General features: G+C 37.3%; 1 protein-coding gene across 1 annotated transcript in view; it reads right to left on the bottom strand.

Annotated features, from left to right (window-relative positions):
- The window catches only part of LOC112678454 (uncharacterized), a 117,573-nt gene that overhangs the window by 35,738 nt on the left and 63,190 nt on the right, over window positions 1-18,645 (bottom strand). Inside the window, exons 7-10 of the mRNA XM_025477747.3 lie at window positions 13,687-13,762; window positions 12,755-12,831; window positions 12,617-12,648; window positions 12,336-12,465 (exon numbers count right to left, since the gene is read on the bottom strand). Of these exons, the coding sequence (XP_025333532.2) occupies window positions 12,336-12,465; window positions 12,617-12,648; window positions 12,755-12,831; window positions 13,687-13,762 (315 nt within the window). The remainder of the gene's footprint in view (window positions 1-12,335; window positions 12,466-12,616; window positions 12,649-12,754; window positions 12,832-13,686; window positions 13,763-18,645) is intronic.

The raw sequence follows: 18,645 nt of genomic DNA, 5'->3' as shown, positions 1-18,645 counted from the left end.
ATACATTGAAATCTCTTAATAATACATGTTATAATACAGCTCAGTTAAATGTTTTGAATTAGTCAAAAGGTAGATGCCAATAACCTTTGATTATCTACAAGTTGCTCTGCAATTTGTTGGAATTTCCATGGAAAATCCCTCATGCCTTTCCAAGCTAATCAGTAAGCACCTGAGACAACCCCCCCCCCAAAAAAAAAACACCTGATGGAACTGATTCCAGGATGATAAATTATCATGGTATAAGAAACCATTTCCATTCTACAAATATTAGGGACTTGAGGTAAAATAACACATTATAATAATGCGTTATAAATAAAAGGATTTGAGCATTAGTGACTAATTTATATGATGATTATGTCATCATATATTTGATTGTTTTCAATTTACTTCTACATAACTTTTTACCTTATAATGTATGCTTCTTGAATACATGAATTTTTGTCTACTCTGTATATAGCTATATAACTATACTTAGAGCAGGGCCTAGAACATAGTAACTGCTCAGAAAATATTCTTTAAATAAGCTAATTAGATCCCCATAGCCTATGCAATAAGTACTACACACACACACACACACACACACACACACTCACACCCCTATCCTCATTTTGCAAATAAGGAAATCAATTCTCAGAGAGTTAAGGTACTATCCAAAATCCCTGCCTCATCACAGAATGGAAATTGAACCTAGGACTTCAGATCTTACCCTACTGCTCTTTCCATTACCAATAATCCTTCTGTTAGTACTTACAAACAACAGATTTTCAGGAATCCACTCTTGCAACAATAATAAATAAAGACCATTCTTCCTTTTACAAATAGGTGATTCTCAAAAAATAGTGAGTCAAACAAGCCAGATATAAAAGAATACATATTGCATGTTTTATTTTACAGAAAGCATAAAATATAGGCAATACACTGGACTCACCGAAGCACCAATATATAAAAAATATATAAAAGCAAGTATTAACAGATCTAAGGGGAGAAACTGACAGACTACAGTAATAGTAAAGAACTTTAACACTTGACTTATATCAATGGATAGATTTAAATAAAAAACCATTAAGGAAACACTGGCTTTAAACAATAAATTAAACCGATGGGCATAATAGACATATACAGAACATTCTATTCAAAATCAACAGAATACACATTCTTCTTAAGTGTACATGAAAGGGACACCAGAGTGGCTCAGTGGTTGAGCTTCTGCCTTTGGCTTGGGTCATGATCTTGGCATCCTGGGATCGAGTTCCGCATCAGGTTCCCTGCAGGGAGCTTGCTTCTCCCTCTATGTCTCTGCCTCTCTCTCTGTGTGTCTCATGAATAAATAAATAAATCTCAAAAAAAAGTAAAAAGGTAAAACTAATTGCAGTAATATTTCTATGTAGCCAAATATATACTTCTGAGTATATATCTAAAGAGTATGAAATCGTTCTCTCAAAGAGGTATCTATACTCATAAGTTCATTCACTTATGTAGCCAGGAAATGGAAAAAATCTAAGTATCCTTCAATGGATGAATGGATAAGGAAATATGATTTAAGATATATGGATAGATATGAAAGATTTTCAACCATAAAGAAGAATTGAATTCTGCCATTTGTGACAACATGGACAGACCTTGAGGGCATTATGCTTGCTAAGTGAAGTAAGTCAGAGAAAGTGTAATACTACGTGATCTCACTTACATGTAGAATTTTAATTTTTTTAAACTGACTTAACTACAAAGTACAGACTAACAGTTACTGGAGGGGAGGTGGGCAAGGGGGAGGGTTAAATGGGTGATGGTGTTAAGGAAGGCACTTATGATGAGCACTGGGTATCATATGAAAGTGATGAAACACTAAATTCTACACTGAAACTACTATTACATTGTATTTTAACTAACCGGAATTCAAATAAAGGCTTAAAACTACAAAAAAAGCTGGACTCCTAGAAACAAAGAATAGAATGGAGGTTGCTGTTCAAAGTATACAAACTTCCAGTTATAAGACAAATGAATTCTGAAGCTCAAATTTATAGCACAGTGAATATAATTAACAATATTGTATTATATATTTGGAAGTTGCTAAGAGATTAGATCTTGAATTTTCTTGTAATAACAAAAATTGCAATTACATGAAGTGACAGATGCGTTAACTAACCTTATTATGGTAATAATTGTGCAATATATATTTATCAAATTGTCATGTTGTATACCCAAACTTGGATGTTTTGTCAATTGTCAATTGTCCCGATAAATCTAAAGAGTAAAAAGAATAAAATCAAGTTGCAAAGATTCCCCACTCCCCAAAGTAGACACACCAATCTCTTGGAATGTAAACTCTAAGTGGGCACAGATTTTATGATTTTATGTTTTATTCCTCTAGTATCTCCAGTATTTAAACTAGTACCAGTATTTAAATAAGTGTATGTATATGTGTGTCTCTGTGTGTGACTGCATCTAATGAATCTCTCCTTGAACAGAATTATAATTTCTAAAACAGAAAAAAAAATGGAAATCTCATTTATATTACAAAGTTAAGAGTTATCCACCATAAGTTTGATATAATAGAAATATTTTTTAAAATATATTTATTCAAGTAACACAAATTAACTCTAATATGAAAAACTGTACCACAAATCCAGTAGATGCCAAAAAAATGTAATAATATTTAACATTCACTTTCAAACCATTTTAATAGGGTTCTTAGTAAACTTAGAAATATGTTACTTTCCTATCACTCTAAAGGAAAAGTATTTAAAAATCAGTAACCACATCATATATAAGGGGGAACCTACTTTCCCCATGACTCTCACACTCTCTTATACCCCATACCATGGAATATAGTGCAACCATTGGATTGGTGCTTTGAAAGGAACTAAGTATTGCAGCTTAGGTGCTTTCTATCCCCAAATGGACCACCTTCACAGAAGGAAGATCCTTTCTGCTGTGCTCATGTGTAAAGGGCAGCCTCCATAGGTGAGCCTGTGGTTGTCCAACACTGTCTATGCTTGGGTAGATAATCTTGTCTCATTTGGGGAGAGTTAGTAAGTCCTTTGAGCTCAGATATAGAGCCAATATCCTCACTTGACCCATCAGTAATAATGTCGATATCTTGATTTCCACTTATCTGTGTTCTCTATCTTATTTTGTAATTGATTCCCTATACAGGAGGAGAAGTGAGTGGTATTATTTATTGACTTCTCTTCAAATACCCAATTCTTAATAAACATTAAAGACAATCCATTAATATTAATCACAAAACGAGAATGCCAATATTACTAACATTATTTTAACTTCTTAAGGATGTTCTTGCCAATGGAAAAGTGCTTGAAATCAAAACAATAAATTTAACTACCATGAATTAGTAAATTTATATCTGCAATGTCTGAAAAAACTCTTTAAATTAATTAGAGTGAAGTAAAGTGATAAGATTCAAAATAAATATATATCTAGACCAGTGCCTAACAAATAGCAGGCACTTATTAAATACTGAATAAATAAAACATAAAAACTGTATATTTCAAAAAAACCTGTACATTTCTACATATATTTGTATGTTATTTATAATGGAAAGGGTATTTATAATAGCAACTAAAACCCTCATAACACTAAAAAGACAATATAGTACCTATGTGAAGAGAGAAAAATTTTTTAATTTATGTATCATGTTCTGAATGAATAAATATAGGAAAAATTCCTAAAGGAAAAATCTGAATACTATGAAGTCATCAATTCTTTCCAAGTTTATATATTTAATGTAATTTTAACAAATTTTCCTTCAGGATTTCTTTTGGAGTGATTAATTTAATTTGAAAGAAAAACCATAAATAGCAATTCTGATAAATATTTTGTGCTATACTTTGCATATTACAACCTCAAGTCACTGGAATTTCAAAGCTCCTCCCACTCTCTGCTCAGGTGCAGCTGTTAGAAGCTACTCAGAAGGAACAGGAACATTGTTCTCTCTCTTCTGATTTTCCTCTTTCACCTTCATTCACCAGGTGAAGTTAGTACATGATTTATTGCTCATGTAAGTTGCCATGGAGGCCCTTCCTCTGTTTGGTCATTGCCATTTCTCTATCTAACCATGCAGGAATTAAAATAGTTGCTCTACTGTCCATTACACTAGATTAGCATCCTTGTAATACCATCAACAGCCTACTGCTACTGGAGAATCCTACCAAGGCAAGGCCTTTTTGCACTGGGCGGCCATTTGGGGTGGCCAGATGGCACCTGTTTACATGTTCTATCTGTGCCTAGTCTAAAATCCCTGAAAACCCAGTAATCTGTGCCTCAGATTCAAGAAAAATTAGGGGCTCAAGTTAATCTCTGACCTTGCTATGGTCCTTCCCTATAATCTAGTACTTTCCAGGTCCCCTGTCTTGCCACCCAACAAACAGCTAGCCTGGAGGAAGACACTAGTATATCACATAGACAAGCAGTCCCTAAGCAGCAGGCAGCCATTAGGTCAGCCAGCCATATTTCCATGAATTCAGTCGGTGAGAACAAAGCAAGCATAGCCGAGTTTAAACAATTTATTAGACCTAGCACAGCAGACAGCAGAAACTGCAGGTTCATACTGGTTTCCCTGGGTCCTGAGTCCCATCAGGGCAATACAGAGTGGGGCTAGATAAATGCTACCACACACACGGTGACTCTGGATCACACCTGAGAACTCCAAGTTTTGGAAAGCCCAAACATTAATAGGGGCTGCTGGCAAACCTGCTCAGTCTTTGCCCACAGAGAGATATTATCTTAATTAGAAAACAAATGTTCTCTGAGAAAAGGAGGGAGATTTTACTCTCCCTGAAGAGATATGTTCTTACCTTGCAGTATCTTCTTATACAGACATTCTTAAAGTAGCTATACATAGCTTTCCACAGGAAAACCAGATCATATAGAAACGTGAGCTGTGATACAAGGAGAAACAGTCTCCTGACAAAATGTTCTCTGCATATACACACCTCCAAACTTCCCAGAGAATGCCACATCTTCCATTTCGGTAGGGAACAGCAAAAAGACAAAGTGCTAGGAAAAGGTGCTAGAACTCTACTCCTCAAAACTTACCCCAGTCCTAATTCTCTTTATAGAAAGATACTTCAAGTCATAGTACATTAGAAAAATGCAAATCAAAACTACGAGATAGTACTTCACATCCTCTAAGAAGGCTATAATGGAAATAACAGAAAATAAAGACCTACATATAATATTTGAAACCACAAAATTCCTAGAAGAAAATATAAGCAATAATTTCTTTGACATCAGCCATAGGAGCATTTTTTAGATATGTCTCCTCAGGCAAAGTAAAGAAAAGCAAAATTAAACTACTGGGACTGCACCAAAATAAAAAGCTTTTGCAGAGCGAAAGAAATCATCAATAAAACAAAAAGGCAACCTTCTGAATGGAAGAAGATATTTACAAATGATATATCTGATAAGGGGTTAATACCCAAAATACAGAACTTCTACAACTTCAAAATAAAAAAAAAATAACCTGATTAAAAATGGGCAGAGGACCTGAAAAGACATTTTTCCACAGAAGATATACAGATGGCCAACACATATAATGAAAAGATGCCCAACATCACTAATCATTAGGAAAATGCAAATTAAAACTATGATAAGATATTACATCTGTCAGAATGGCTAAAATAAAAAACACAAGAAGTAACAACTGTTGGTGAGGATGTAGAGAAAAAAGAACCCTTGTGCATTGCTGGTGGGAATGAAAATTGTGGCAGCTATCCTCTAAATAAGACATAAAATCAGTTGGATTTTTCTCTATGATATAAAACACAAACTTAAGTCTCACTGACCACTGATGATACTGAATTGAATCCAAACTACAATGTATAACTTTAGTTCATAAATTACCAGAACAGCTCAAATTATACCCTGAATGAGTGTACATGCCCGTTCTCTCTTGATTTATTCTGTGATTCTAAGGAAAATTGCCTAGGAGGCACTGGTTGATAATAAAATGTGGTATGGGGGCACCTGGATAGCTCAGCCAGTTAAGTGGCTGACTTTGGCTCAGGTCATGAACTCAAGGTCCTGGGAGAGAGCCTGACATGAGGCTCCCTCCTCAGCAGGGAGTCTACTTCGCCCTCTCCCTCTGTCCCTCCCCAGCCCATGTGCTGTCTCTCAAATAAAACCTTTAAATAAATGTGATATGGTACAGGAGATAGGTTTGTGTAGCAGAATGCTCAAAGATGAGAAAAACTGGTCTTCAATCCTTTAAATTCAAGGAGTATGTAACTCTCAACTGCCAATCACCAGAGATGCATTTTCAGCTAAGCCTATGTGGTATATGGTTGTGTGTGATGATGACACTGGTCCTTGACACACCCAAATATGTGTGTGTGTAATACTAAATATCTTTTTCATGTACTTCTTAGCCATTTGTATATCTTCTTTGGATAAATGTCTATTCAGGTTCTTTGTTCATTTTTTAATTAGGTTGTTCATTTTATTGTTGAATTTTAAGAGCTTTTTATATATTCTAGATACTAGATCCTTATCAGACATAGGATTTGCAAGTATTTTCCCCAATTTTGGGGTTACCTTTCCATCTTGATAGTATCCTTTGATGCACAAGAGTTTTTTTTTCACAAGGGTTTTTAATTTGAAGATATCCAACCTATTTTTTCTTTGTTGCCTGTGCTTTTGATATCGTATCTAAAAAACCCACTGACTATTCCAAGGATGTGCAGATTTTCATCTATGTTTTAAGAGTTTTATAGTTTTAGATCCTACTTTGGTCCATTTGAGTTAAATTTTATATATGGTATGAGATAAGTGTCCAGCTCCATTCTTTTGTATTTGGATATCCAGTTGTCCCAGCACCATTTATTGAACAGACTATTCACTTATAACCTCTAGGTCCAGCCTTTCCTCATTTGAAGACAGGGGAAAAGAAAAAAATTTTCCCCACTGAAGGTCTTGGCACCCTTGTCAAAAATCAATTGACCATGGATTACAGGTTTATTTCTATATTGCCAATTATATTTGCATTGTATAATTTTTCTGTATATTATGATGATTTGACATCTTAAGAAATTTTTCTGGCTAGGAGACTTGCCTCATACTGGCCTAAATTCTTAGAGATAGTAAAAGACCCAGACAAAAGCATACCTTTAATGTGCAAACTAACCAATCCAGACCCATACCACTTCTTTCTGGCCCATGTGCCCCAGGAGGCACCACTTCTCTCTCTTAATCATCACAGAGCCAAGTACCAGGCAACTAGAGATCACCTCTACAGTCCAAAACTCACTGATATTATTCAAACTAGCCAATCTTAAACTGTTTACTCTGCCCTGCCTTGCTTTCCTGTATAAATCCTAGTAAAGTTCATGGTCTAAGTGCTCTCTCCCTCCTGTCTTCTGTCTCCTGACCTCCCTAGTGTTTTTCTATGTGGTCCTGCTTGATATATCATGCTTCTTGTCTTTAGGACCCATGAATATAATAAACTTTGTTTTTCTGAGTCTCTCCTGTACCTCCTTTTGTACCTGACTGATCATCTCACAAAAAACACAAAGCTCTATTCCACTGATCTAAATGTCAATATATATGCTAGTACCACACCATTTTGACTACTGTAGCTTTATAGTAATTTGTCAGATCAGGAGATGTAAGTCCTCCAACTTTATTCTTTTTCAATATTGTTTTAGCTATTCAGGGTTCCTTGTAATTCCATATAAAACTTAGGATTCATTTTTCATTTCTGTAGAAAAGGCATTTTGATAGGAATTGAATAAAATCTAGATCATTTTGGGAAGTGCTGTCATCTTATTATTAAGTTTCCAATCCATAAACACAGGATGTCTTTCTACCTAGTTAGGTCTTCTTTAATTTCTTTCAAAAATGTTTTATAGTTTTCGGTATAGAAAAATGGCACTGAATATACAGGACTACCCAGTGCACCAGTACAAAATGCAGAAATCAGCATGCAAGAAAGAAGATGAGGATTCAGATTAGAGACAGGACAGATGCTGCTCTTTCCATTCCTGGCCATTACTTAATGTGAAGAGAAGATGGAATCCATCATAGCATCCAGAGTGAGAAACTATAGAAGCATCTTTCTTGCAGAACAGTGACTGAACTGATATATTAGTGATCCATTGCTATGTAAAATATTATTCCAAAGCTTTTGCAGGTTAAAACAAATGTTTATTACCTTTCAATTTCTGTAGGTCAAAAATTTGGGAGCAATTTATCTGGATAACTCTGGGTCAAGATCTCCCATGAGATTACACTCAAGTTGTTGGTTGGGGCTGTCATCTGAAGGTTCGACTGCGGCTGGAGGATACTCTCCCAAGGTGGATCATTCACATTGGCTGTTGTTAAGAGGCTTCTGTTCCTTTCCAAGCTGGCCTCCCTATAGTGCTGCTTGGATATCCTTATGACATGGCAATTAGCTTCCTCCAGAGTCAGTGACCCAAGAAGAGTACCAGGAAAAATCTGTAAGGCCTTTTATGACCTAGTCTCAAAAGTCACACACACTCACTTCAACCATATTCTATTTGTTAGAAGTCTCTTGATCCAGCCTGATAGGATGTTCTTTGAAGGAAGAACAATAGGCTTCACCTCTTAAAGAGGGCAGTGTCACATAATTTGTGAACATATTTTAAAACTCTCACACTGAAGAATGTGACACCTCTTCCATACGCACTAGTATGACATGGCACCAAATAAATAGTTCAAAAACAATACCCAAAAATCCATCTCAAAACCTGGTAGTTTCTTCTTATGCACAGAAGATACACTGCAAGACCTCCAGTGGATGCCTGAACCCACAGATGGTAACAAACCCTATATATACTATGTTTTTTCTATGTATAAATACCTATAAAAAGTTTATGAATTAGACACAGAAAGAGATCAATAACTAGTAATAAAGAAGAACAATTATAATAATATATTCTAATAAAAGTTATCTTAATGTGGTCTCTTCTTTCTCTTTCTCAAAATATGGTACTGTACTCTTCTTCTGGTGATGATATTAGATGATAAAATGCTTATATGATGAAATGAAGTGAGGTGAATGACATAGGCATTGTGATGTAGTGTTAGGCTACTAGCGACCCTCTGAAAATATGTCAGAAGAAGGATCTCTGATTCCACAACACATTTGACTACAAGTAATTGAAACTGTGGACGGTGAAATCAAGAATAAGGGGAAACTGGGATCCCTGGGTGGCGCAGCGGTTTGGCGCCTGCCTTTGGCTCAGGGCGCGATCCTGGAGACCCGGGATCGAATCCCACGTCGGGCTCCCGGTGCATGGAGCCTGCTTCTCTCTCTGCCTGTGTCTCTGCCTCTCTCTCTCTCTCTCTCTGTGTGTGTGTGACTATCGTAAATAAATAAAAAAAAAAAAAGAATAAGGGGAAACTGTGTATCTATTGACCTAGATCCTTAGCAACAATACAGAGGACAATGACACATTAGAAACTGCAGTAATGTATCATACATTTTTTAAATGGATGCTTAATGCTGTCAGAATATAAATCAAATAAACTGAATTTAGATTATGAATATTTATCTTGAAAAACTACTGTAAAATTAGAAAATTTTGAGAATCCATGTTTTATGGTAAATCTTTGAAAATTCTGGAGGATGGTAAGTTTTTGAAAATGGCCCTGACATAAAGTAACTATCAAAGGTTTAGAATTAAAAATTGAGTTGCTTTGGCTGTCTCCTCTTTCTTTTTAGTTCTAAGATCCCACACTAGAGACTAGAAGACCTGTTTATGATTGTTATTATCGATGACATTAACATTATCAGAGTTAGTATAGTATTGTTTTTAATACCTAAGAGCTTATGATCATAAAACGAAGCTCCCTGTGGTATTTCAAAGATCTTTTCATGCTGTGTGGTGTTTTTAGGTCTAGTATTGCCAGTAAATAGGTCAGTAGCTCTCAGAGAAATGAGCATTCAAACTCTCTATGTATGGAAATAGCTAAATTTACAACCAGCTTATAACTAAATAGAGGTATTGTCTCATAGTGATAAAAACAACATTGTTTTGCAGAGTGAAAATTATAAGCAAACAAATCTCAGAGACATGTTCTTAAAATATTTTCCTGAAGAGATGTCCATGGGTCAGCACTGTTCATCACAACACTTTCCAGGCAAGAAAACTGATTTATGAGTGTGAATTTATCGGACACTGAGCATAACATTAGGAAATAATGCTTCAAGTAATTATCACACATAAAAGACCTCCTGCTGCAAAAATGTCAGTTATGCTAAGGAAAATTATTCATATTATCCTGCACTTCCCTTTTAAGGACTGCTCATTCTATTTTATATATTAAAGGACTAGCATATTAAGATGCTAGAAATACTTAAGGGAAAAAGTTTCTCTTTCCGTATCTACCAGTTAGTTTGGTCTCTATTCAGAACTCGTATGTTTAGCTATAGGGTAAGAATTCACTTGTGGCTGTCAAAGCATCAGTTCTTTCCCTGGAATCCTCTGTATGGCTGTCTGGGCTTCCATGTAGCATGAGGGCTGGCTTCCAAGAAGGATTAATCCAAGATATAACAGTAGAAGATACAGATGTTTGTATAAGGAAACAATCTATCATAATAAAGCATAGACACCTCTCTCCACCATCTCCCTCCATCCCTCCTTCCCTTGCTTTCCCTCTTTCTCTCCCACCCTCCCTTCTCTCTCCTCCCTCTCTCCTTCTCTCTCCTCTTTCTTTCTTTCTCTCTTTCTCTCTCTCTCTCTCTCTCTCTCTCTCTCTCTCACACACACACACACACACACACACACAGGGGAATAAAGGTAAAGGCTTTTCCTTCCCTTCCCTGGGAGAAGATTTGCTTATATTCCAGAAAAAAGATAAGTGCTCTCTGTCTCTTCTCTTTCTGTATCTGTTTGTCTGTCTGTCTGTCTGTCTCTCTCTTTCTGTAAAGAAGGATGGGTAATCCTATATAAAACCAGAGTTTCCTGCTTTGGAGATTTCTCCCCGTTCATGCACTCATCCACATATGCAAGTACCATCAGGCCCTTGCCTCAGGATATGGTGGGATTGGGACGTGGGGAACCAAGCAAGATGTTGCTCTGGCTGCTGCATTCGCTGTGGGAAATGAATGGTCTTGGTCTTTGACTGGGCTCTCTTGTTTTTCTGAACACATTTGGAAATACAATCCACTATATCCAGTGAGGAAAAAGAGAACCAGCCCAAGGCAATAGGTTATATAGGGTCATTTTGACTGATCTAAGTAGGTAAATCATCCCAAATGGGAAGCAACAGGTTAAAAAAAAAATTCTAAGGAATACATTAATTTTTGGGGGAAAAAAGTTACTAGGAAGTATTCTTAAACTCCTACATGCTTTCATAGAGGAGAAAACTGGATTATTCTTTGGGATCTGTAACATAAGGTAGAGGAGGTTACATTTTTTTTTAATTTATTTATGAGAGAGACAGAGAAGAGAGAGAGAGAGACATAGGCAGAGGGAGAAACAGGCTTCCCGCAGGAGCCCGATGTGGGACTTGTTCCCCGATCCCGGGATCACACCCTGAGCTGAAGGCAGAACCTCAACTGCTGAGCCACCCAGGCATCCCAGGCGGTTACATTTTTAAAATGCTTACAGGTTAAATATCTCCAGCACATCTTACAGGCTATTCGAACAAAAGTTTCTAACAAAATACAGCAAGTTACATTCACAGATGTAGCTGACAAATTTTGTTTAAATACTAAATCTGTTTCAAAAAGAGTTAGTGGTTTGGGTTTATAGTCAAAGATCTACCATTATCAGTTTACCCCTTCTTCATGAATTCTTATGGTTATGCCTTCACTGAACATCAAATCTAGATTTTCTTTGCCTAGTTTTTCCTCTATACCTTTATTATGACACTAGCTACATTTAGAATTGCATGTGTTTGTCTTCCTTATTAGCTTGTGACTCTCTGGAATTCAGAATAATGTCTTAGTTACTCCTATGGCCCTCAAATTATTTAACACAACGTTTTAAACAGAATAGGCACTTAATATTTAGTAAAACCAACTTAATGCCTTAAATGGCCAATTCAAGAGCTACAACTGCTGATTTTTATGAACAATTAATGTTAATTGCCTACAGTTTATTCTTCAGTTAATAGCAAATTCAAGTTTTCTCACGGTGTACTGTTCTGTATAATGACAGTGTTGGCCTCGATTTAAAGCCTGTCATCTATTGATTATTTATTTCATTAATGCAGATAGTGAATCATTTAAATGACTTAATATTGGACCATGTGAAAAGAAGAAATAAAACTGCAAATTAAACTAGGTCTAGAAACCGGCCTTCCTCCAGTTCCCAAAACTGCCACAGCACCACTTGCTTGCTAAATAATTTTACCATATTTGTCTGTCTTATCTCCAACTGCATCAACTGTGCCATCTGGATGTAGACGGACAAACCCTCCAGTGACCCTGTTGTAGAACTGAAGAGTATTTCCTTTCATAAACTTCCATCTTTCTGCAGCCCACTAAATACAAAAACAAAACAAAAAACAACAATATAAGAAGACAAATTACCAAGAAACACTGCTTACTAAATTATATACTGATTTGACACACAAAATACTTATTTGGACACTATTTGTACCAAACAATTTAAAACCAAAAGTAAAATCTTACTGTTTCTTTTCTATTAAGTTCTAGCTTCTGCTCTGAAGGTATAAAGGAAAGAGAGAATTATTAATTTCAGCAGAGTCATGCTTTCCTCAATCATCATAATACAGAATTTTCTAAGAAATGTGTATACATGACACTCACTTGCAAAGACGATACTGTTATCCCTGGCATACAGTTCTCTTACAATCTTACCATCATCTTCCCCTTGATCCAGCCATCTGTAGAAAGAAAGGTGTATCAAAAATATTGTGGCTTTATACTTACACTAACCACTAGGAATTATGGAGCCAAGTCAGAAATAATGGATAAGAGGAACTAGAAAAAAATCATAGGTATCTTGTTGGTAAGAGCAGAGCAGAAAATGGAAAAGGAAATGCTTAAAATGACTAAGAGAGCACAAAGGAGGTAGGAGAAGCTGCTATCAGGTTCCAGATGAAACATGCCTTTCCCTAATCCACAAGTAACCAGGTAGCCTACCCAGGTCATAGATCTTACATCCACTGGACCAATGATGTTAACCTGTTTGTTAGCCATCAACAACAGTTCAAACTACAATCAGTTATTTCATAAATGGCTATTATTGGTTCCATGAGGAAAGAGACAGGTAAGTGTTGAAAGAAAAAGCAAACTATCAGTACTATCAGAAAAATAACCCAAAACACAATGTCTAGTGACAGTGGGTTAGCAATGTTATCACCATATAAAAAGCCACATGCAAATTTTATTTTGTACATTTCTTATATTTGAACTTAATTTGGGACCTACTCCAAAAGGAATCAATTTTCTTGCCAGAGACTTTTGTTCTCCTTACTGATATATAAAGAAAAATAATATTTTTAAAATCTTTCTTGGTAAATTAAGGTAGGTTCTACTTACATCATCAAGAATGATGATAAAATAATGTATATCTTTCTAAATAGAAGCACAAGCCCCTAAAATTATTTTTCAAAAAAATTACCCAACAAAGCATCAGTGACAAAGAATAATTGAATAAGCTATCCATTTCTCCAAAATACATGAATTTGGAACCAATATGAAATGAATTTGTTCAACATAAAAGCACACCTACAAACCTGTGACAGAAGAAGTTATATTCATGATTTGTTGTGGGATCCTTGATTACAACATCATCAAGAAACCAGCCATTTCCTAAACACAAATTAAAGAAAGAAAAATGCTGTGTGAATATGTATTGTCCAGGTATTACCTGAAGTTTTGAAAAGAGGTCATAGCTTTCAAATATACATAAAGGCTTTGTGCACCATAAAACTTTAATACATCAAATAAAGCAAAATATGAGAAGTAAGCTATAAGAAGCATTTAAAAATATTTTTTATACAGGTACCAAAAGTACAACATGTTTAAGGCTTCATGTTTTATGGTATCTACTTCAACATGATTTTCCAAGCACCTGAAAACAGAACAATTCTGCAATTTCTCTTGATTTCATAAATTGCATTTATATTCCTGGACCTATCTTCCAAAAAATATATATCTAATGAGTTAACAATACTCCTACTTCCAAAACATACACATAAAGTTCATATATGAAGCAAGAATATATTTTGAGAAGCTAGAAAATAAACATTCAGAACCTCTGTTGAAGAACACAGACTGAGCTAGTATACATGAAGACAGTAATCTTTTAAATATTTTATTTTATATTAATTTGCAAACTGGAGCTTGTTAAAATATAATTTAATTTTATTTATAGATAAAATATTTTAACTAGACATACTAGTTTAATCTGTATAAAGACTTAGCACAAAATCTATACTTCTCTAATTAAAAATCCTTCAGTTTATGAGTTAATACCAGCTACAGGATGAAATTCTTGAACAAAGCATACAAGGGTCTTCACTGCCTAGCCTCTGTTTACTTTTTAATTTCATCCCTTATTACATACTCCCATCATGGAACCATGCCAAACTCTTCATAGTTCCCTAGATCAATGATCCTCCAACTTTAGCATGCATCAGAACTACCAAGAGGGATTATAAGAACACATATTGCTGGGCCCCACAATTTCTGATGTAGTAGGCCCAGGATAAGGAACCTAAGTGACTGTCCCAGTTTTTCTGAGAAACGGATTTCCCAAGATGCAGGATTTTCAGTGCTAAAACCAGGACAACTACAGGCAAGCCAGAATGACTGGTCATCCTACAAAAGAAACCAAGAATGGAAATTTTTTTTTAAGATTTTTTATTTGTGTATTCATGACAGAGACAGAGAGAGAGACAGAGAGATAGAGACAGAGACACAGGCAGAGGGAGAAGCAGGCTTCAGGCAGGGAGCCCGACGCGGGACTCGATCCCAGGTCTCCAGGATCACACCCCAGGCTGAAGGCAGCACTAAACCGCTGGGCCACTGGGGCTGCCCCAAGAATGGAATTTTTAATGAGATTTCAGGCAATGCTGATGATCCAGGAGCCACACTTTGAAATCCAAAACCACATTTTGAAAACCACTGCCGGGATCCCTGGGTGGTGCAGCTGTTTGGCGCCTGCCTTTGGCCCAGGGCGTGATCCTGGAGACCCGGGATCGAATCCCACATCAGGCTCCCGGTGCATGGAGCCTGCTTCTCCCTCTGCCTATGTCTCTGCCTCTCTCTCTCTCTCTCTCTCTGTGACTATCATAAATAAATAAAAATTTAAAAAAAACTTTAAAAAAAAATAAAAAAAAGAAAACCACTGCCATAGATAATTAATAATCATAATTTACACATCATTTCTCTACACATGACATTCCCTATGCCTAAAATGTCATTCCCAAAATGCATTATTTCATTTTTAAATTTTACCAAAAGGCAAAAAAAAAAGAATAGAATTGTCTCCTTTAAGGAAAATTAAAATGTTACTAAAATTCTGAAATGGGTTTTAAGAGCTACTGAGAGGAGATGTGTGAAATGGCGGAAGAGTAGGGTCCCCAAGTCACCTGTCCCCAACCAAATTAACTAGATAACCTTCAAATAATCCTGAAAATCTATGAATTCGGCCTGAGATTTAAAGAGAGAACAGCTGGAATGCTACAGTGAGAAGAGTTCACGCGTCTATCAAGGTAGGAAGACGGGGGGGGGGGGGGGGGGGAGAAATAAAGAAACAGAAGGCATCCAAGGGGGAGAGGTCCCAGGAGGAGCCGGGCTAAGGCCAGCAAGTGGCCACAGGACAGGAAAGCCCCGCCTGGAGAAGCAGGAGCTGCACCAACTTTCTTCCCGGGCGGAAAGGGGCTCGCAGGGAGTTAGTGCAAGACCCCAGGAGGGCGGGGATGCCCTCAGGCTCCCTGGGACACTAACAGTCACCTGCACCCCAGGGAGAGTGCGCCGAGCTCCCTAAATGGCTGCAGCGGGCACCGCTTGACCCAGGAGCAGCTCAGAGCAGCTCAGAGGAGCTCGGGTGGCACGCAGCTGGGAGCGCGAATCCAACAGTGCAGGCCCAGGAGTACAGGGCACCGGGGACACAGCCCAGGATCCGACCTCCCCCTGGACAGGAAGAGGCCAGGAGGGCCCAGGACAGGAAGGACGCTCCTGCCCCAAGCTGAGCAGATCAGCAGACCCACCCCGGAGCCTCCAGGCCCTGCAGACTGAGAGCTCTGTAGTTACTGCAGGAGCTGACTCCAGGGCTCCAGAGCTGGCCGCTGCCATTGTGGTTGTTCCTCCTGGGGCCTCACGGGTTAAACAACCCCCACTGAGCCCTGCACCAGGCAGGGCGCAGAGCAGCTCCCCCAAGTGCTAATACCTGAAAGTCAGCACAACAGGCCCCTCCCCCAGAAGACCACCTAGATGGACAAGTTCCAGGGGAAGTCAATGGACTTAAAATATAGAGAATCAGAAGATACTCCCCCGTTTTTTTTTTTTAATTTCTGTTTACTTCCCCCGCCCTTTCTTTCTTTCTCTTTTTCTTCTCTCTTTTTCTCTTTTTTTCTTCCTCTTTTCTTTTTTCTTTTCCTCTTTTCTTTTTTCTTCCTCTTTTCTTTTTCTTTTTCTCTTTTCCTCATTTCTCTCCTCTCTTTTTCTCTTTTTCCCATACAACTTGTTTTTGGCCACTCTGCACTGAGCAAGATGACTAGAAGGAAAACCTCACCTCAAAAGAAAGAATAAGAAACAGTCCTCTCTCACACAAAATTACAAAATTAGGATTACAATTCAATATCAGAAAGCCAATTCAGAAGCACTATTATACAGCTACTGGTGGCTCTAGAAAAAAGCATAAAGGACTCAAGAGACTTCATGACTGCAGAATTTAGAGCTAATCAGGCAGAAATTAAAAATCAATTGAATGAGATGCAATCCAAACTAGAAGTCCTAACGATGAGGGTTAACGAGGTGGAAAAACGAGTGAGTAACATAGAAGACAAGTTGATGGCAAAGAGGGAAACTGAGGAAAAAAGAGACAAACAATTAAAAGACCATGAGGATAGATTAAGGGAAATAAATGACAGCCCGAGGAAGAAAAATGTACATTTAATTGGGGATCCTGAGGGTGCCAAAAGGGACAGAGATCCAGAATACGAATATGAACAAATCATAGCTGAAAACTTTCCTAATCTGGGAAGGGAAACAGGCATTCAGATCCAGGAAATGGAGAGATCCCCCCCTAAAATCAATAAAAAACGTTCAACACCTCGACATTTAATAGTTAAGCTTGCAAATTCGAAAGATAAAGAGAAGATCCTTAAAGCAGCAAGAGACAAGAAATCCCAGACTTTTCTGGGGAGGAGTATTAGGATAACAGCAGACCTATGCACAGAGACGTGGCAGGCCAGAAAGGGCTGGCAGGATATATTCAGGGTCCTAAATGAGAAAAACATGCAACCAAGAATACTCTATCCAGCAAGGCTCTAATTCTGAATGGAAGGAGAGATAAAGAGCTTCCAAGACAGGCAGGAACTGAAAGAATATGTGACCTCCAAACCAGCTCTGCAAGAAATTTTAAGGGGGACTCTTAAAATTTCCCTTTAAGAAGAAGTCCAGAGGAACAATCCACAAAAACAAGGACTGAATAGATATCATGATGACACTAAACTCGTATCTCTCAATAGTAACTCTAAACTTGAACAGGCATAATGACCCCATCAAAAGGCGCAGGGTTTCAGACTGGATAAAAAAGCAGGACCCATCTATTTGCTATCGACAAGAGACTCATTTTAGACAGAAGGACACCTACAGCCTGAAAATAAAAGGTTGGAGAACCATTTACCATTCAAATGGTCCTCAAAAGAAAGCAGGGGTAGCCATCCTCATATCAGATAAACTAAAATTTACCCCGAAGACTGTAGTGAGAGATGAAGAGGAACACTATATCATACTTAAAGGATCTATCCAACAAGAAGACTTAACAATCCTCAATATATATGCCCCGAATGTGGGAGCTGCCAAATATATCAATCAATTAATAACCAAAGTTAAGATATACTTAGATAATAATACACTTATACTTGGTGACTTCAATCTAGCGCTTTCTACACTCGATAGGTCTTCTAAACACAACATCTCCAAAGAAACGAGAGCTTTAAATGATACACTGGACCAGATGGATTTCACTAATATCTACAGAACTTTACATCCAAACTCAACTGAATACACATTCTTCTCAAGCGCACATGGAACTTTCTCCAGAATAGACCACATACTGGGTCACAAATCGGGTCTGAACTGATACCAAAAGATTGGGATCGTCCCCTGCATATTCTCAGACCATAATGCCTTGAAATTAGAACTAAATCACAACAAGAAATTTGGAAGGACCTCAAACACGTGGAGGTTAAGGACCATCCTGCTAAAAGATGAAAGGGTCAACCAGGAAATTAAGGAAGAATTAAAAAGATTCATACAAACTAATGAGAATGAAGATACAACTGTTCAAAATCTTTGGGATACAGCAAAAGCAGTCCTGAGGGGGAAATACATCGCAATACAAGCATCCATCCAAAAACTGGAAAGAACTCAAATACAAAAGCTAACCTTACACTTAAAGGAGCTAGAAAAAAAAAAGGAGCTAGAGAAAAAACAGCATATAGATCCTACAGCCAGCAGAA

The sequence above is a fragment of the Canis lupus genome, chromosome 29 (genome assembly GCF_003254725.2).
Source record: "Canis lupus dingo isolate Sandy chromosome 29, ASM325472v2, whole genome shotgun sequence".
NCBI classification, from domain to species: Eukaryota; Metazoa; Chordata; class Mammalia; order Carnivora; family Canidae; genus Canis; species Canis lupus.
The sequence above is the reverse complement of the archived record's forward strand: the minus strand, read 5'-3'. Positions and strand labels throughout refer to the sequence as shown.